This window comes from Pseudorasbora parva, chromosome 9 (assembly GCF_024679245.1).
Source record: "Pseudorasbora parva isolate DD20220531a chromosome 9, ASM2467924v1, whole genome shotgun sequence".
In the NCBI taxonomy this organism is placed as follows: domain Eukaryota; kingdom Metazoa; phylum Chordata; class Actinopteri; order Cypriniformes; family Gobionidae; genus Pseudorasbora; species Pseudorasbora parva.
In genome coordinates this window covers 1,905,533-1,926,621 of record NC_090180.1, presented here as the reverse complement: position 1 = coordinate 1,926,621, position 21,089 = coordinate 1,905,533, and the positions used below count along the sequence as shown (strand labels likewise).

Sequence of the window (21,089 nt, the reverse complement as noted above, 5' to 3'; positions counted from 1 at the left end):
TCAAACCATTCCTGAAGCATTTGTGCTTTGTGTCAGGAGCATTATCCTGCTGGAAGAGCCACAGCCACCAGAATACCGTTTCCATGAAAGGCTGAACATGGTCTCAGCAATGCTTAGGTAGGTGGAGCGTGTCAAAGTAACATCCACATGGATGGAGGACCCAAGGTTTCCCAGCAGAACATTGGCCAAAGCATCACACTGCCTCCGCCGGCTCGCCTTCTTCCCATAGTGCATCCTGGGGCCATGTGTTCCCCAGGTAAGCCACACACACATACCCGGCCATCCACGTGATGTAAAAGAACACGTGATTCCTCAGACCTTCGCTCCCCACGTGCATCAATGAGCCTTGGCCGCCCATGACCCTGTGGCCGGTTCTCCACTGGTCCTTCCTTGGAGCACTTTTGATAGATACTGACCACTGCAGACCGGGAACAGCCCACAAGAGCTGCAGTTTTGGAGATGCTCTGACCCAGTCGTCTAGCCGTCACAATTTGGCCCTTGTCAAACTCGCTTAAATCCTTACGCTTGCCCATTTTTTTCTTCTTCTAACACATTAACTTTGAGAACAAAATATTCACTTGCTGCCTAATATATCCCACCCACTAACAGCAGCCGTGATGAAGAGATCATCAGTGTTATTCACTTCACCGGTCATAATGTTATGCCTGATTGGTGTACACATATTTTGATGCTTATTTTACATATTGGTTCATTTATTTGTACCATAACAAAATCATAGAAATACACACACAATAAGGATGTGTGCCCTAAATCATGGTGAAACTGCGTTATGGAAAATAAAACATCTCATATATTATTTAACATTTTCTGAAGGTTGAGCTCCCTTCACTGGCATTGTGGGAAAAAAAAGAAAAACAAAAGAATGTCTTCATTATTCTCTCCCATTTGTGGGAAATGCTTTGTTTTTGCTGCAGACCTCACGGTGGCACTGTAGCACACTTTCCCACATAACCCATTTAATCCCACTCTCATTTTCTCCTATTCTCCTTGTCACACTTTTGACTCCTATGCCAAATGACAGGTCTTTTATTCACTGCACAGTAACTGCATCGAGTGCACTACTCCATTCAGCCAGAGATTGGAAACAATTTTAGAGCAGCTACAAACAGCTACGGGTGTTTACAGATTCTGTTGATAAAGCGGTCACATTTGGTTTATATTCTAGGGATTCATTCTCTCTCTCTCTCTCTCTCTCTCTCTCTCTCTCTCTCTCTCTCTCTCTCTCTCTCTCTCTCTCTCTCTCTCTCTCTCTCTCTCTCTCTCTCTCTCTCTCTCTCTCTCTCTCTCTCTCTCTCTCTCTCTCTCTCTCTCTCTCTCTCTCTCTCTCTCTCTCTCTCTCTCTCTCTCTCTCTCTACATTTCTCTTCCCATCTGTTCCTTCTACATGCCCTTTTTGTTCTAATAGAGGAACTGTATTTCATGCTTTTACGAACTGTAGTAGATTACAGTCTTTATTTTTTGTTTTAAGCAATGTTTTTAGGAGTTGTAATGAGACTTTTTCTCTGGAGATGTTTATTTTGGGGTACAAATATGTGTGGAAAAAAAGATTTGTTTGTCAACTTCTGAATTTTGTTCTAGGCCAAGCAAAACTGGCCATTTATACAAGTAGAAGAAAGAAAATAGAACAAAATGTAAATCAAAATTTAGTAGCAGTGTTTTCTAACTTGGTGAAATCAAGAGTTATGGTTGATTTTCTGTATTATAAGTCTGTTGATGATTTTTTTCACATTTGAATGTATTTGGTGTTGTAATCAGGCTCTGTGCTCTGTGATTGAGGATGAATTGGTTTTTTCACATATTCTGTGAGAATTTATTTATTTATTATTTTATTTTAATATATATCTTTTAAATGTACTGTTGTTATAGGAATGTATTGTGAATAAGAGTTTCTGTAATAAAAGTGTTGTTAAAATTCAAATTCTCTCTCTCTCTCTCTCTCTCTCTCTCTCTCTCTCTCTCTCTCTCTCTCTCTCTCTCTCTCTCTCTCTCTCTCTCTCTCTCTCTCTCTCTCTCTCTCTCTCTCTCTCTCTCTCTCTCTCTCTCTGATACAATCCGTCTTTCTTTCCTTTCCCTATCCACATAGCTCAATTCCCAGTAGAGTTTCCATCTTTCTGAGCTTTCAGGACTTGTGGAAGGAACTTTTCTGGATATGTTACATTCTCTGATCCACACTATTAATCTCTAGACATTTTGACCTATTGCAAGCACTTGAACAACAATCCAGTGCCCGTTGATGAATTTCTATTGGAACAAGCAGAATAAAATGTGACAGGAACAGAGCAGAAATTGGCTACGCATTGATACTTGTAAAATTAATAGCTAATGAAAAGACAATGTCAAATCTGATGATGTTGCTATTCTTCTTATTGTGTTGGCTGTGGAAATGATTTTTTCAGGAGTTGCTTCGTAAAGCGTTGCTCAATACTTGAACAGTGATACACTCAAGATACAATTTGATGACAGTTTTAGAAATGTTCGACATTTATACTTAAGCCACACACAAAAATAATACTCCCAAAAGAAACATTGTAAAGAAACACAATAAAACCATGACAGACAGCCTGACAGTATTTTTTTTTTCTCCATGGGTGGCTTAGAAGAACCATTTTTGGTTCCCCAAAGTACTGTTTTGTGAAAGGTTCTTTAAAGAACAGTTTTATTTTAATCATTGTATAGTCTAAAGAACAGTTATATTCTGATCATTGTATAGTCTCAAATACCTTTCTGCACAACAAATAACCTTTTGTGCAATGGAAAGGTTCTTTGTATATTAAAGGTTCTTCATGGAACCATACACCCTGCCAAAGAACCATTTAAGAACCTTTATTTTTAAGAGTGTGTATACAAAATAAAATGCTATTATTAATCCCGTAGACCCACCTGTCAGTGTATGTGGTCTGAGTGACGACGACCGGACTCTGGTCCTCTCTGATTGGTGGATCTCTGAGCACTCTGAAGAGAATGGGGCGGCAGCCAGAGCAAAGAGGATTGTGGGGTCGCGAGGTCAGCAAAACGGCATCAATCTCAAGCTTCTTGTCAAAGGTGGAGATTTTAATGGCCTTGACCCTCTTACTAGTGTGTATATGGAGTGTCAAAGGAATATCACAGAAAGCATGCTGGGGACCTGTGTTGATCCACTCGTCATTCTCCATTATGAACATGATATTAGCAATTGCTTTTTGATCTGTGGAAAAACAGATTCATTTATTTATTAGTTTATCTGAATGGGACAATGCAGAAAAACATTTCTACAATACGGTGTCTAAGAATAATAGGCTAATGAACCCACCATTCAAGCGCTAATTCTAAACCGAAAGTAAAATGCACACGGCAGCACTGACATCCCACTGTGTGTGTCCACTGGTGCGTTTTCAGTTCATTACTATGGAAGCTTCCACAGGAATTCATTGAAAACACTCGCTTTGCTGCGCTCTGTTGTGAATGCCCGAGCGGCCGTGCGCATTTTACTTTCGGTTTCGAATTAGTGATTTAAAGGTGCCATGTGTAAAAATTGAGGTAAAATTATCCAAAAAAATTACCTTCACGCATCAAAAGAATGAGAAGAAATAACAGCGATGATGTCAATAAAAAAATGTCAAGTTATAGTGCTGCAGAGATATCAACCTAAATTAGCAGTAGCATTACTAGCCCTGGCCCGACAGGTGTCGTAATACCGGTCTCGGCCATGGGAGGCAGTATGCGGGCAACATAACCACCAGCCAACCAGCAATACACGAATAACTCGCATGGCTTGTGGGCGTACTTGAACATGATGTCAATCGTGTGGAAAGTACAGCCCACTACTTCATTTCAGTTCAGGAAAGAGAGCGGACGGATGGCGGAAGCCCTTGGCCCCTTAAATGTATCTGATATGATAAAAAGAGCTGCTCTACCTGACCGGAAAAAGCGGAAGTGCACGCGCCCGGCGACTGTGTCCCGTCCCGTCATAATAAAAGTCCCGGTGCTCGCGAGCCGTGTGTTTGTTTAACAATCGCTCCAGCGGCCGTGCTCAGCTCCTCAACACTCGGTCCTGCTCTGCTTCACTACAGTAACGTTAATAACCGCATCCATGAACGTGATTTCTGCCCGAGTCCTATTTTCCACCGGCTGTGAGGTGAAGACCACATGTCCCAAAATACTGTGCTCACACCTGGCGTCATCAAACTACGCCTTTGTTTAGAATAGGCGCCCTCCAGTGGACGGAAAGTTGCACAGTGCACCTTTAAAAGCCCCCGTCTGTGACGCTGGTATTACTGGTGTTGTCTCTGCGCTGATTAACCAGTGGGAAAATTTCCTCACCATCACATCCCTACTCAAATTTTAAATATAAATATAATTATTTTTTTTAAAAATATAAATATGATTAAATACAATTCACAGGACTTGTGGGCACAGAATGCCGCTTCAGACAGCGTGTAGATGATCACGTTCTCTTTCGTGCTTGAACGGACAGAAACAAAAGTATGCTCAAATATCTGGTTTGCTGAGTATCCTAAGCGCACTCTTAAATTTGTTCAAAAGTGTTCAACAAACGCAGAGTTGTAAGGACCTCGGATGCGTATCAGATCAGGATCCGCGTCATGTGCTTCAGATCTTAAAGTGACTGCAGCCTAATAAATAGGGTTGGGCATCGAGAACCGGTTCTAACTTGGAACCGTTTAAAAAATAACGATTCCATTGGAATCGTTTAGAAAAATTATTTTCGGTTCCGATCTTCGGTTCCAAGCGCGCAAGTTTTGGTTTCCATGGCCACCTGATTTCCGATGCTTGCGCGCCCGCTTGTTGTTTTAGTCATGGAAGCCCGGTAAGCGGCTCTGAAGTGTGGATTTATTTCACTTTTAAAAGCCTGGATCGGCACAGTGCAACTAGTGTTGTCAAAAATATTGATACTGAAGTATCTGAAAAGATACGATAGCCTGCTCAGCCTACACAATCGATCCCAGCTGCTGTCCTCTCCTCTCCTTCTCTGACCGACACCGGTTGACACGCAGCCGCATATTCTCATTCAGCCGGTTAACCTCTGAACACGACGGACGTGCGTTCTGCTGGACTTTTCCTTACGACAGCGTGTTAGTGTTAGTGTGTGTGATCGGTCTGAATTTCACGCGGGATTGCACATAATTCTACGAATCCCCGCAGATTTCAAGCTCACATCTGAAGCACACACACACACATAGCCTACCGTAATAAAGCCGCCCCTGACAATACAAGTGCAAATATTTGCTTCTTTTTTCAGCTTATTATTGGTCAAATACACTCAAACAAATTCTCAAACAACTCTCTTAAACAATTCAGGAAGAAATGAAGAATGAGGAACAGGAACAGTGTTCAGGATCCATGAGTGCGGCAGTTCTTAAAGGGACAGCAGTCATTTGTTATTCAAAGTCAAACTACAAAAAGACAATGTTATCAATGTTATTTTTAATTTATTTAGCCACTTTGCGTTTTTTTATTCAGTTTCTTACCTGAATGTTAGACCTACCTGAAAAAATAAAGCAGTCTATTTCATTTATATCTTTTATTCTATTGTATTTATTTGTGCTATTTTTTGTAAGATGTATCTTTGTTTATTCAATTTACCATTCAAAATCAAGCTTACTTGTGCTGTGTGTAAACTATTGCAACACAATTACCCCGTTGTAAAAAATACATTGAGTTAACAAATATTTGTGAGATAATTTGTGAGAGAAAAAGCTTAAAAGCTTTATCATATAAAGTGATCTCTTCAGAATAAATGTTTGATTGCCTAGACTTTCAAAAGACAGACAAAAAAAAAATTATATAAAAAATGTCTAATTGACAGTATATGCAGCGTTTTTCCCCCATTGTATTGAAAATAGCATTGAATATCGATGTGACATGTTTTGACTCCACCCCTCAAAGAATCGGAATCGAGAATCGAAAAGAACCGGAATCGAAAGTAAGAATCGGAATCGGAATCAGAATCGTTCAAATCAAAACGATGCCCAACCCTACTAATAAACCCACTGCTGGGACACTGTTATTAAAGGTGCAGTGTGTGATTTGTAGTGGCATATAGTGGTGAGGTTGTGAATTGCAGCCCCAGTCCCAGGTTAGGCTTTTTTTAAACCACACACACACACACACACACACACACACACACACACACACACACACACACACACACACACACACACACACACACACACACTATATATATATATATATATATATATATATATATATATATATATATATATATATATATATATATATATATATATATATATATATATATATATATATATATATATATCTTTGAAAAATATTTTTGGGATTCAAATAAGCCATCAATACACTGTAAAAAAATCCAATTGAAACTTTTCTAAGGACTGATCACATACATATTTTTTAATTGGCCAAAATGAGTTTCTGCATCAATTCACAGAAATGCCTTTTGGCCAACAGAACATTTTTGATGTGATCAGTCACTAGAAAATGTTCAATTGGAGACCTGATTTTTTTTTTTTTTTTTTACAGTGTAGACAATGTGTTCAGAAGTTTGGGGTGAGTAAGATCCAAAAAAACATCGTATGCTCACTAAGGCGGCATTCATTTGATAAAAAATACAGTGAAATTGTAAATATTATTGCAATTAAAAAATAATAAAAAATATTCTGTATTTTATAAAATGCAATTTATTCCTGTAATGGCAAAGCTGAATTTTCCACAGCCATTTCTCCACTGTCACACAATCCTTCAGAAATCACAAGAAATATTTCTTAGTTTTATTAATGTTGAAAACAGATGTGCTGCCATTTTATTAGAAATGTGATTAAAAATAAATTAAAAAAAGATTCAGGATGATGAATAGGTGCTTCTTTGAAATAGAATTGTAAAAGTAGAACTGACACTTTTGATGAATATAATTAAAGTGCACAATACAATTATTTTCTAATTAAAAAAAATCATATTTATCCCGACCTGAAGAGTACTGTATATTTCCTAATCTCAGGTGTTTAGATGGTATACTCACTGGCTGAGGTGTAGGTGATCCAGACGGTCAAGCTCTCAGGGACGACCGGCTGGAGGAAGTGCAGCTCCAGAACGCATCCTTCACTCTGGGGGCACGGCGTGGTCATGTTGGGCTCATACAGGCTGACTTCAGGACTCCAGGCTTGCATGCTGGGCTCACAGGGCTGGTGCACATCAGGGGGCCCTGCACAAACACACATGCAAACCTCATCCAAAGCCAAAAAGAAAATGCTTCAACTTGCCATCAAAGGCTAAGGATCTTTTTGGCAAAAGGGACATACACCTGTGAGGATGAGATAATTTATTGTAATAAAACTGGCATATTAGCCCCAAAACAGCATTTCCATAGCAATGCATTCAAAAACTTGACAAAATAGTGGACTGTGCCACTTACCCTCACTATCTAGAAGAAGAGGAAGAGTGAATTATACAGGCTCGTATACAAGTCGATGCATCAGCGATTTAAAGGAACATTTTTTTGTTAAAATATTAAGGAATGGTGTTGACTTATGCATTTGCTCATCTTAAAACATTAAAAACCCCACATGTGACCCTGGAGCTCTTCACCAGTCGTGCGTTTCACGGGTATATCTGTGACAATAGCCAACAATACATAATTTATATCAAAAATGATGTCAAAAATATAAATTTTTCTTTTATGCCGAAAATCAATAGGAGATTAAGATCATGTTCCATATTTAGTAAGTGTCCTACAATAAATGTGTAATATGTAGTAATATGCCTATAAGGACTTCATTTGGACAACTTTAAAGGAGATTTTCTCAATATTTAGATGTTTTTGCACCCTCAGATTCCAGATTTTCAAATATTGTCCTATCCTAACAAACCATACATCAATGGAGAGATTATTAATTCAGCTTTCAGATCATCTACACATCTCAGTTTCACAAAACTGACCCTTATGGCTGGTTTTGTGGTCGGCACCTTTTTATTGTAAATATTGTAAATCTGGGATTTCTTTCCTTGTGAAGTATGTATTCAATGCTGCATTACAATTAAAACAAGAAAGGCAGCATAACGTTCTTACAACACCTTAAAATCCTGCCTCCGCAGGAAGTTCACTAGGTTTTGGGAACCAAGAAATTCTGTGTGTTTATTATGAACAACCATTTAATCTTCTTGAATCTTCCATCTTGTTATGACAATTTTCACAAAAAGACAGGATGGGAGGCAAAGAGGGAGAACCCGAGTGAAAGGGAAAACAGAGAGTGAGTGTCTGGGAAAAACCACATGTCTTGGCAATGGATGTGAAGCACATTTCCCCAGACCTCAATCGCCTGTAAGACCCAGGTGCAACTTGGCAAAGGAGACAGATTGGTGCCTTAATTGGGACAGACAGGGCTCACAAAATAATTTATTAAACCAAGAGCTAATGTCCTCAGCGGTCTGAAGAACAGAAGCAAGACAGGGGAAGTAATCCCAGGAGTCTTGGGTTAGCACTCACAAAAACACATCGTGGGACTTCACTAAGAATCAGCTGTGCCCACTGATAGCGACGTTTATTGAACAAAGGATTAACGCCGCTGAGGTTCCTATTAGTGTTCAGCTATGGTGAATGCAGCAGATTATTTGCAATCTGGGACAGTTTTTTTGGGATTGCATCGCTCCACAACTGTGATCCATTCAAAAGTTTTGGGTCTGTAAGATTTTTTAAGGTTTGCTCACCAACTACATGCCATGTAAAGAGATTTGACACGTTAGATCTAAATGCAGGGCTTGAGAATAAGGACTGACTGATGGTCACTGTTCCATAACTCACTGCTAAACTACCACAGTACAATTCATCGCTGAAGAACTCAACTAGCTTTCCTAAAACCGTACTGTCCCAAATCTGTCGTTTAACCACGCTGCTTAACTCTTTCTCCGCCAAACATGGAATTTTCCATTATTTGTGAGAAAACGCTTCCGGGCCAAAAACTAAATTTTCCGTGTTTCTGTGTTTTCACTGTCGGACGCTAGGGGGTACACATCTTATGAATGAGTACTGAATCTCCTGATCAAAACACAGGCGAGGAAGATGCAGAAACAAGTGATCGTATCATATGCATATGAAAAATAACCTGATCATCAACATTAAAGCAGCACTTGGCAACTTTTGCTCTCGGGGTCCCCCTACAGTTGGGAAAAAATAATGTCCTCAACTACTGTCGTAAGCTGTCATCCTACATCAGGGGACGCCATCACGCGTGCATTTGTTGACATGACACCCTGATAGCCCTGAACTAGTGATGCGCGTGTCGTCTCATAACCCGCGGACCCCGTATGTCTATTTAATGGTCACGGGTGCGGGGCGGGTTGTAAAAATATATCCAGTTGTGCTGTGCGGGCCAAATAAGTTCATAAAAGCGGCCCGCGGGTCGGTGCAGCACTAACAGTTCCCCTGAACACTGCAGGAGGAGTTCACATGCAGGTGTTCTTCTGGCGGCGCGTGGGAAATGTCTTCATCCCAGGTACAGTCAGTGGCATATGCTCCAGCATGTCATATGAATATCATTTCATGGGTTTTATTTTTTTCAAATGCCAAATAATCGCGATGCTCACGTTTACAAGCCAGCGTCATTATCTTAGTCTATTGGTTAGCGTTTTACAGAATCTATATGATACTTCAGTTCAGTGTTTGAGTGGTCGGTAATCACCATAACAAGCAGGACAGCATCGGTCGGGCACGCCTCCTTCAGCTCACGCCGACGAGCAAACGCTGGTCACAAATTGATCCTCGTCCTGCCTTTAATCACATCACTCTCTCGTTTCCTCTTATTGCTTTCCTCCAACAAAACCTTTTCTTTCTTATTTGTCTCTGCTGCTTCAGACAGGACTATATTATCCGACGAACAAAGTTGGGCTCGCACGTCCGAATGTAAGGAAGTGTGTGTGTTGGTGGAAGTGACGTTTATGCCGTAAAGCAGTCGAATTTTGTAGTTCTTTTTGTTCTCGGGTTACGACCCGAAACCCGTAGTTTAAAAGTACGATTAAAAACGATACAGACCCCATCAGGCTATGGCAGACGTGTCATTCAACCTATTGTAAGTCGATTTATCATCACAGAAGTCTTAAAAATATATTATGAAGGTTGAAAAGTTACCTGGTGCTGCTTTAAACATTATATAAATCAAAACTATCTAATGTTACTGAATGAGATCCAGGACGAGCTCCAGGACTGTGAAGCTTTAGGGGTGTTGATTGTCTCGATCTCCTCCATCTGTGTTTGATCATCTCTAAATCTGATCTGGATACAGTCTTTCACAAACACGTGATTTTCTCCACTTTTTGTTCAAAATATTGCTTTTTTTATTAAACTAAGTGTTAATAAAAAAAAGAAGCTAGAATAAAAGGTTTTGTTGTTGTTATTGTTGTTTGTTTAAAAGAAGAGGGTCAGCTTTTTCTTTTGATGTATTGCATGCTGAGATATTCATGAAACAAAATATTCTATGGGCTATTACATTTTGGGGAAAATGGTCAAAAACCCTGGCAGTGGCTGGCAACTTAAAAAAAAAAAAAAAATACTGGCAGGGAAAGAGTTAAAGATAATAACAGCTTTAAATGAATTAGTTTGAGATCAAATTCATGCTAGATTTTTTGCTATAAATTATGGACATGGCATCTGAGGAGTTATTCATATTTTTCTCAGTTATTTTGCTTTATTTCCAGAATCAATAGGCTCGTTCTTGCGTTCTAGAGCACACGCTTTAGAAACTGTGCTTTAAAGCTCTTGACCAACTAAAAGACATGAATGACATTTGTATCTATTGGAAATAAAAGATATAGATGGCATTAAATGTCAGCTTGCTTTGCTCAAGCTATGGATTTATCGAGTCTGCGTCATCCCAACAGGAAACTCTGCTTCTAACCACGGCTCCAGATCTGTCATTGCAACCAGTCAACTTTGCGACGTTGTTTGCGAATGTTCGCTGCAACGATAGTTTAAGGAAAAACCGACTCGTTAAACTATGGTGATAACAATGGAACTTGTGACCATAGGTTGCTTTTGGGAAAAATGTTTTTAAGCCTTGCCAATTTAAATATTCCAAAGCAAGAAGAGAAATACATTTAAAATTCAATCTGAACAGTAAAGAGCATTTCATTCTCAGACTTAAATCTCAGAAAGCCGTGTTTGACAGCGTGCAAATACCAAAGTAAGATGTCTTTAGCATCTTCTGGCACTTAAACGGATAATTTTACACAAAATGTCATAATGACCATCTTGGAGAGTATAAAGTGAAAGTAAACAGTTGAGAAAGAAAATGCATGTGTACAGTAACAATATATTGGATCCATGCATTATGTCTTAAAGTGACGGCGGCCTAATATTTCTGCTGCTGTCTGTGTTTTTAATGTTAATCAACAACAAAAACGCACACTGCTCTTGACTGGATAACTGTTGTAACTTTTTTATATTTAATTTATACAGTGAATCCTGTGCCGAGTTTTGCATTTAATTGCTTTTTTCAATTACTACTGTTAGACCTGAAGAACCTGAAAAGCCCCGTTTATTTCATTTGCATCTTTGTTCTATTGTGTGTATTTGTGCTATTCATTTAATTATTTGTTCTTGTGTTATGAAAGACTGTTTACTTGTCTTTATTAATGTTTTACATCAAAATTTTATATTATACAGTATTTATGAAGATTTTTTGTTTTTGTTTTTTGTAGCATTGTTCTTGCATTTCATGTAAATTTTACTAGCCAATGGCGACTCAAGAATTTTTAAGTTTAGGTTTAAGAGTCATGAACTTGAAGTTATTTGATAAACATCTATAACCTTTGATGTATATGTATATATATATATATATATATATATATATATATATATATATATATATATATATATATATATATATATATATATATATATATATATATATATATATTCAGGGTTTTTTTTACACAATACAGTGTATTTAATTTCATCCCCATTTAATTCATAGAAAGAACAGTATTTGACACATTTATGGTCTATCATAAGTCTCAGGGTTATAATAGTTCATTAAAACCATTAACAATGGTTTATTACTTGAAATTAAATAAATGTTAACTGAAATAAAATAAGAAAACTGAATAAACAAACTTATTTGAAGCTTTAGCTTAATATAGTCAACTTAAACAGAAATATATAAAAACATATAGATGTTTTTTTTTTTAAACAAACAGTAAATTGAGCTCTTTCTTGTATTTTTAATGTCAACAACACAATAATGCCAAAATGTCAGTTCAACAGTCGGTTATGTAATGCTTAAATGCTCAATTAATGCATTATACTTGAACTAAACTCATTAGATTTTAGTCGAATAAATCTGCTGTAGACTAGAATCGTATGATATTTAGTTGCCTAAAACTAGATTAAAACTAAAAACAATTCAAGTGACTAAAATATGACTAAAACTAAATCAAAATTTGCAAAACAGAAACATACCGGAAATCAAAACAGTGCTGTAAATCGCTCCAGACAAATATATATCCTTTAAAAAAAACGATTAGGTAACACTTTACAATACGGGTGCACTAATATGTATTAATTCATGCTTAACTAATGCACAGATAATCGTGAGCTAATGTATTACGAATGGTGAACTAACCCATTTATTAATTATTTAAATTAAATTAAATTAAATTGTTATTAGTTAAATGTGTCATAACATATTCATTCCTTAATAACATATTATATTAACTAATAATGTAAATTAACATGTTAATTACGATGGATCAAAGCCATGCATTTCAATGTCCAGTCGTCTGCTTTAATTTATCATTAGCTAATGATTTATAAAAGTTTTATGTTATGACTTTACTTGTTGGGGCACATGACTAATAACTAATTGATTAGGTAATTTGTAATTATGTTCATGAGTTTTTAATTCATTTTGAATTGGTTAATAGTCATGTGCCCCAACAAGTTTAGTCAGAACATAATGATACCTTTATAATTCATTAGCTAATGATTAATTAAAGCAGACGACTGGAAGCTGAAATGCATGGCTTTGAACCGTTGTGGTAATGAACATGTTAATTTACATTATTAGTTAATATAATATGTTATTAAGTAATTAATACATTATGACACATTTAATGATTACTTAATCTATTAATCATGTCGAATGGTCATGCATTGCATCATTTGCTAATAAATGTGTTAGTTCTTCATTATTAGTACATTAACTCATGATTATCTGTGCATTAGCTAAGCATGAATTAATGCATATTAGCGCACCCGTATTGTAATCATAAATAATTTAAAATCATATAAATAAAGCCTGGTTAAACTGTACTGCAGAGGGTTCATTAATAAGTCGGACACTTGTTTAGAGATCTTATCCCACTGGGTATTGATGTACAGAGCACAAGCGTTACTGTCAGGCCATGTGAACTCCCTGCCTCCAAACGGTTTTACAATGATAGATTAAACTGCACTGCAGGTCGAGAGAGAGAGACCGAAGCCTCGAGTCACAGAGCGCTCCTTTGCACCCAGCGTGGCCTCATGTGTGGATGTGAACTGGGTAAACAGCAGCAGGCCAAGGCAAACCATAAAACTCAATTGGTCAGATAAACAGAGCGAGGGCCTCCACACACCGTAGAATTAATGACTGTATCAGATGTGGTGTAATGCTCCCGCATGGAAAAGCAATGCGGCAAAGATCTGTGAGTGTGTCATCCTTCCTTCTTTCAGCAAGCTTAACCAGGTCTCAAAACCCTTACTTCTCCAAAAGCTTCCTTATGGTACACACACCGACTTACAGAGGACACGGTACAGCTACACTGCAAAAAAAGCTCTTCTTAATTAGTATTTTTTCTTGTTTCCAGTCCAAATATCTAAAATGTCTTAAATCAAGATGCATTTACTAGATAAGTCACAAGGTCACAAGGTATGTTTTCTTTTATTCTGGTGGTGGTGGTGGTGGTGGTGGTGGTGGTGGTGGTGGTGGTGGTGGTGGTGGTGGTGGTGGTGGTGGTGGTGGTGGTGGTGGTGGTGTGTGTGTGTGTGTGTGTGTGTGTGTGTGTGTGTGTGTGTGTAAAACAAGCAAAATTATCTTCCAGTGGGGTGAGAAAATAATCGTATTTCTGTACTGCAAAAACATGCTCTTCTTATTTAGTATTTTTTCTTGTTTCCAGTAAAAATGTCTATATATTCTTAAATCAAGATGCATTTACTAGATAATTAAATGACATAAGATATTTCTTCTTGTTTTCTGGGGAAAAAACAAACCAAATGATCCGCCAATGGGGTGAGAATGGGGTCTTATTTCTGTTTGGGATGGAAAAAAGAAACGAGAATTCAAACAGAAACAAAATTATTTTTCTCACCTCGTTGGCAGATCATTTTGCCTGTTTTAAGCAAAAACTCACTTGATATAGATTTTCAACAAAACAAGAAAAAATATCTTATGTCGTTTTACTGATCTAGTAAATGCATCTTGATTTGAGAACTGTTCGATATTTAGACTGGAAACAAGACAACATTACTGAGTAAGAAGAGCATTTTTTGCGGTGTGTTTGGGACGGCAACAAGAAACAAGATTATTTTTCTCACACCATTGGCAAATAATTTTGACTGTTTTAAGCAAAAACTCACTTCATTTAGATTTTATTTTTATGAAAACAAGGAAAAAGATCTTGCGTTGTTTTACTGATCTAGTAAATGCATCTTGATTTAAGAATATTTAGACTAGAAACAAGACTAAATCACTAAACAAGAAGAGCATTTTTTGCAGCGTAAGCAGGGGTGAGTGTTACAACATCTGAGATCCACGTATGATTTGTTGGTATTGAATTGGCCCATGCTAATATAGCTATCAAATGTCTGACCGTGGTATTACCACAGGCCTTATTTCATATTACACAAACAGTTTGCTTTCTGACATGATTAACTGACTGACAAAATAATTCACATTAGGTAGTCATCATGCACTTCATCATGTTTTTAAAAATAAACCAAAAACAATAGGTTACCGTAATTTATTACAGACCTGAACCGACGGTTGTAAATCTCATTCGTCATTAATATCGCAAAGATATTGTTTTCTTTAGAGATATATATATTTTTATTTTCAAATTTAAGGCTTCGTTTCTCATCAATCTGTTTTTAAAAACAAGCCTCCGGGCCAAAAATCACTCTCCACTACCACCTAACTGGATGATTTCATGTTTGACCTCTCTCATGATACTATGCTTTATGAAAACGACCGCATACCAGGGGAGGATTTGCACATTTTGGGTGGACTTTTCAAAGCACGATCCTATCCGTGACACGTCAATGAGTGGGCAGACCAGATGCTAAGAGATCTCTGATTAGAATAATCAGTAACATCTGTTAGGTGAGGAAGAAAGTTGAAAAGCTGCACAGGATACACATCGCTTTTTATGACGGGCCGCTTCTGGAAGCCACCCAATATTACCAAAACTTGACTCCGTGCCAAAGGCCTTTTTTATTCATTGATGGCAAAAAGTGTGTTCTTTATCCTGGCAATTATGATTTAATGATTTATTCCCTAATTTTTTCCAGACTTGCACGCACCTGGCCTGCATGAGGCTGAGCGATCCACCTGAATGTGAATGCACAAGCTCAGAGATAGAAGCCAGGGTGAAATTCTCTCTATCCTCATTAATCAAAGAGCAGGTATTGCTTTTTACATTGACGATCATTCGTGACATATTCAGTGGTGTGTTGAGGATCAAGCACACATCCAACAGCATTTATGTCAGAGACGGCATTCAGTCATGCGCTCACCAGCTTACAATTCATGACATATGCTTGAGGAAGAACTTTGTAGGATCCTGATATAAAGATTATAATACAGTCTCCTTATTTTATTGCCTGGACAGCATTTCAAGGGTGTTGATATACAGTCCAAAGGCAACGAGACTTGGTTTTGTACTGTTTGGGCCCTATTTTAACGATCTGAAACGCAAGTGTCAAAGTGCGGAGCGCAAGTAACTTTATGGGCGGGTCTCGGCGCTGTTGCTATTTTCCCGGCGGGATAAATGGCTCTTGATCTAAAATGGGTTGGTCTGAAGTAGCTTCATTATTCATAGGTGTGGTTTGGGCGTAACGTGAATAAACCAATCAGAGCGTCATCCAACATTCCCTTTAAAAGCAGCTGCGCAAGTTCCATTATGGGTCGCTATTATTATGGCGTATTTACCAGACGCACGCCAGGAGCGGTTCACAGCCGAGGAGACTGATGTTCTTGAAGAGCAGCCCTTACGAAACAAAAATATATTGCAGTATATTGGAAACTTTCATGCAATACATTAGGCAAAATATTCACATATATGGGAATTAATATTTATATCTTTCAATATATTGCAATATATTGAAAGCGGCAATCATTTGTATATTTTGCAATATAGGCTATATCATGAATATGTAATATATTTTATAATACCATCAATATATTATTCCATATATTTACAATATATTAAAATATATTTTAAGTAATATATTGGTAAATATATATTTTCCTTTTGTAAGGGAGTGAAAGACAGAGGAGTTGTGTTGTATGGGGATGGAGAAACACACCCAAAATAGCGTCGGTTAAACAGTTTTTTCAGTTTTTCAGTCGTTTTTTTTTTTTTTCCTGGTTCTTGACGAACAAACCAATTTGTCAGATGTCCTTATATACATATATGTCTGGCCACTATTGGGCAAACAGGTCTGATCCTTCATTACTACAATTAGCCTGAATAATTTGTAAGCTAGATTTATGCCTATTTTTTCACATCTTCGTGGCACACCACAATGATTTCCGTCATCTCATGTGTTAATATTTTTTTTAGTGTAACAATTTATGATGTGCAAAAATAACTGTTGCATCTGTGTAGATTTCATGAGCAAAGTGTATGCGCGATGTGCACGCTATACATTATGGTCAAGCATGCGCCCTTAAAATAGCATAATGAACAACGCGCAACGCGCCGCTGACTTTAGACTAGGTTTATTCTGGTCAGTGGCGCAATTGTTTAATGGAACAGCAAAATAGCCCCAGGGATTGTTTGCGCCGGAACACGCCTCCTTTTTTGCGCTGAACCGCCCAGGGAGCGCAAGTTCATTCACTAGTTTAGCGACGTGCTTCTGTGGAGGGAAAAGCGCGCTTTGCACGGGGGCAAAATACGAATGACACATGCGGCGGTGTACAAAGTCAACTGCGCTGGGTGCAAGATAGGGCCCATTGTCTCATTCAGCTTGTCTGTCCTTACGAAAAAAGAAGTATACTTCAAGTTTATTTCAGTAATGTTCAAGTATGTTTTATGTAGTAAGTAAACTTATATCAATGTGTACTAGTAGTACACTTGTTAGTGTACTACTTCAGTACTGCTTGGGACTAAGCTGAACCACTTTTAGAGTATAAAGTATATGTTTAAGTGTATTATAAGTGTCACACAGAAAAATAGGGTGTCAAAATTGAACCTTTAGGGGTACAACAGCTTCTCGCTGGGGCAGTACCCTTAAGGACATCATTGTATCTTTTTTTACTCCTAAAAGGTGCATATTAGTACCTTTGAGTACAAATGCGTACCTTAAGGTACTACTATGAACCTTTTTGTGGTAAAAATGGTACAGAGATTGTTCTTTTAAGGGTACTGCTCCAGCGACAAGCTGTTGTACCCCTGAAGGTTAAATTTTGACACCCTATTTTTCTGTGTGAGTAGTAAACTTTAAGTAGGTTTCTCATTTGAACTGCATATGTACAAGTGAACTTATAAGTATACCAGTACTTTACTATTATAATACAAGTAGTATTTAGTTTATGAAAGTACAATTTGAAGTGTAAACTAGTTCAGTCGTTTATACTGCGAGTATATTTCTTTAAGTGAACATAACATTATACTTATAGTTTGCCATTTATGTATTGTTGTTGCACATTCATTATACTACTATATTCATATATTCATTTTATATACTTGAAATATACTTTTAACTGCACTTTAACTCATTTTAAAACATTTTATTATAGCTTAAAGTGTAAAGAAGATTTGAAGTAAATGCCTATCTTCGCGACTACAAGCCTACACGAACATTTAGATACGGAGAATAAGGAACATATCTGTTTTATATCGATATTTTAATCAATATTTTCAAACAATGTAAGTTTAATAAGGCTGAATGTTACACTATATAAAAAAGTTTAATTCAATCAAAAAAATGAAACACATACAAGCCAAGTATACTTTGAATTAATTGTACTTTTAAGTATATCTCGATTAAAATATTGAGTACAAGAACAGGCCAAATATTCCTGTCAGTATAAGTCAAGTATTTAAGTGCAATTTTAAGTATATTTTTGAGAAGTATATAAAGTAGACTGAAATATGTATACTTGTTTATTTTATCTTTTATTGACAAACAGACAATAACAGTGCAGTAACCAATAATCTAGTAATTACATAATTCAAGAAGTGAAATACATGTGTGTGTGCGTGCGTGCGTGCGTGCGTGCGTGCGTGCGTCCGTCCGTCCGTCCGCGTGCGTCCGCGTGCGTGTGTATGCATGAGCAAAAGTAACCATTTACTATTTATTATTAGCCTTGATGCCAGCCGAACTCAGCCCCATCCACAACATTTGAGCTCTGGCAGTTCCGTCTGGACTTGATCTATAGAGAAGTAATTATGCCCAAACAGAAACTTTTTTCCTATGTAATTTTTATCATTGTCACCACTTTCAATGGATCAATTAATTTTTAGATAGTACAATGATAATATAAGATAACCCTCCCCCCACATCTTTTCAGGCCCTACACTGTCCTATACTTTTTTTTTTGGTTGTATGTTTTGTGTAGTGTCTAAGGTGCATTAAAAACGGGGGAATGAAAAATGTATACTAATAGAACACTTGATTAAATGTATGTTTTGTAAGAGTGCACTAGTGTTACTAAAACCCTAAAGTAAGAGATATAATATTATAATAATTAATTATAATAAAGACTGACCTACTGCCTCCTCTGGTGTCCAGTATCCAGTGGACTCACAGGCGTGAGGAGACGTGGCCTCGTGGGCGTACTGATGGAGAGATCCGTTCTCATCGCAGAGATGGCAGTTCACGCCACCCTCCCTACACGCACATGCACGCACACACACATGCACACACACGCGCACACACGCACACATACACACACATGCACGCGGACACACACAAACACACAGAGAGAGAGAGAATAGCTTTAAACAGTGCACAAAGTCATATACATATATATATATAGAATGGAGGTCTCAATATTTATTGTTATTTATTTATTTTGCCCTGCTTTGAAGTGCCATTACACTGGATCGCTTCATGAACTTTTTGATAGTGAGTAAAAGGCCTCCAAAACACATTTGGATAGCAATGCAATCACATGCAAAGCATGGCAAGTGTGCATGTGTTTTTTAATTAATATAATTAATTATGTAATTTAACATCAGTTTAAATTGCATTGCTGGCTGTTACTGAATAAAAGTGAATTTTTATACTCAAACAAAACAACAACAAAAAGCATTAAGAATACAAAAGATAAGGAATGCATGAATGTTTGTGGTAACACTTTACAATAAGGTTCATTAGTTAACATGAACTAATAAGGAACTGCACTGCACCGCAAAAAATGCTCTTCTTATTTAGTTTTTTTTTTTTTTTTCTTGTTACCAGTCCAAATATCTAAATATTCTTAAATCAAGATGCATTTTTATAAGTAAAATGACATAATTAGGGGTTCAAGCACGAAGTGCTGAAACCCTATTGTAATTGTACTGATTTTTATTATTATTATTAGGGGTTCAAGCACGAAGTGCTGAAACCCTATTGTAATTGTACTGATTTTTATTATTATTATTATTATTATTATTATTATTATTATTATTATTATTATTATTCTCCGCTAAAACGCATCGTGCAGACCAAACCGTAAGAGCTGGAAATTTGAAACTTTGTCAGATGGTAGTACTCATGTTGGGGAGACCCTGAAAAGCTATGACCCCAATTGGCCCATAGGTGGCGCTATAGCAATCAATTGCGAGAAAAGGCTCATAACTCCTAAACCGTTTGGTCCACACTCAAGTGTCATATATCATTGGAAAGCTGAGTCCTTGGCGAACAAAATGTATATCTCAGATTTTATTTCCAGTATGCAAATTTTTCCGCCATTTTGAATTTTATTGAAAACCTACTTTTGCAAACTAGTCCCTGGTTTTTTGACCGATCGGAACCAAACCAGTGTCAAAATGTTCTCTGGTCTCTGTTTATCAATAGTTATCAAAAAAAAGTTGAAATTTCGATTCATTTATGCTAATTGGCTTCAAAATGGACGTTCAAGGCGGAGCCTATTTTACTAAAAAGGCTATAACTCAAGAAGGAAATGAGATATCGTCACCAAACTTGGTACACATGTATATCGGCTCAATTTGAGGTCACGATAAAAATATCGCGATGATTGGCCACTTGGTGGGGCTATAATGCGAAAAAAACATGAAAAGGGCTGTAACCACGCGACCGCTAGTCCGATTGACCTGAAAATTGGTATGCAGTGTCTTGGTCCAAGGCCCCATGTACGTCTATGAGGACATTGGCGTATCTCAAAAAACATGGCCGCCATCGGCCAATGAAATTTGAGCACCTATTAGATGGGGTTAACAGAGGCCGATCGGAACAAAACTTGATGGGCATGTTTGACTCATGGTCCTAGAGGTCTGTAAGAATTTTGAAAGAAATCGGCCACTAGTTGGCGCTAACGAGTTTTATGGCTCTGAAATCACGTGTTTTTTCACGCATCCACAAAATATGCATATCATATGATAGATCTCCTCATGCTGAACAAATTTGCCTCTAAAACCATTGCTGTCAATCAAATCATTAATTAAATATTCACAATTATGTTAAAAACCTACTTTTGCAAACTAGTCCCTGGTTTTTTGACCGATCGGAACCAAACCAGTGTCAAAATGTTCTCTGGTCTCTGTTTATCAATAGTTATCGAAAAAAAGTTGAAATTTCAATTCATTTTTGCTAATTGGCTTTAAAATGGACATTCAGGGCGGAGCCTATTTTACTAAAAAGGCTATAACTCAAGAAGGAAATGAGATATCGTCACC

General features: G+C 37.3%; 1 protein-coding gene and 1 long non-coding RNA gene across 2 annotated transcripts in view; one reads left to right on the top strand and one right to left on the bottom strand.

Annotated features, from left to right (window-relative positions):
* LOC137089910 (uncharacterized) overlaps positions 1–7,130 on the top strand; it is a 66,359-nt gene extending 59,229 nt beyond the window's left edge. Inside the window, exons 2-3 of the long non-coding RNA XR_010907794.1 lie at positions 2,895–3,062; positions 6,997–7,130. This is a non-coding gene — a long non-coding RNA (uncharacterized lncRNA). The remainder of the gene's footprint in view (positions 1–2,894; positions 3,063–6,996) is intronic.
* Positions 1–21,089, bottom strand: part of pappa2 (pappalysin 2) — a 139,704-nt gene that overhangs the window by 70,555 nt on the left and 48,060 nt on the right. Inside the window, exons 6-8 of the mRNA XM_067453476.1 lie at positions 18,956–19,077; positions 7,018–7,200; positions 2,901–3,204 (exon numbers count right to left, since the gene is read on the bottom strand). Coding sequence (XP_067309577.1) covers positions 2,901–3,204; positions 7,018–7,200; positions 18,956–19,077 — 609 coding nt within the window. The remainder of the gene's footprint in view (positions 1–2,900; positions 3,205–7,017; positions 7,201–18,955; positions 19,078–21,089) is intronic.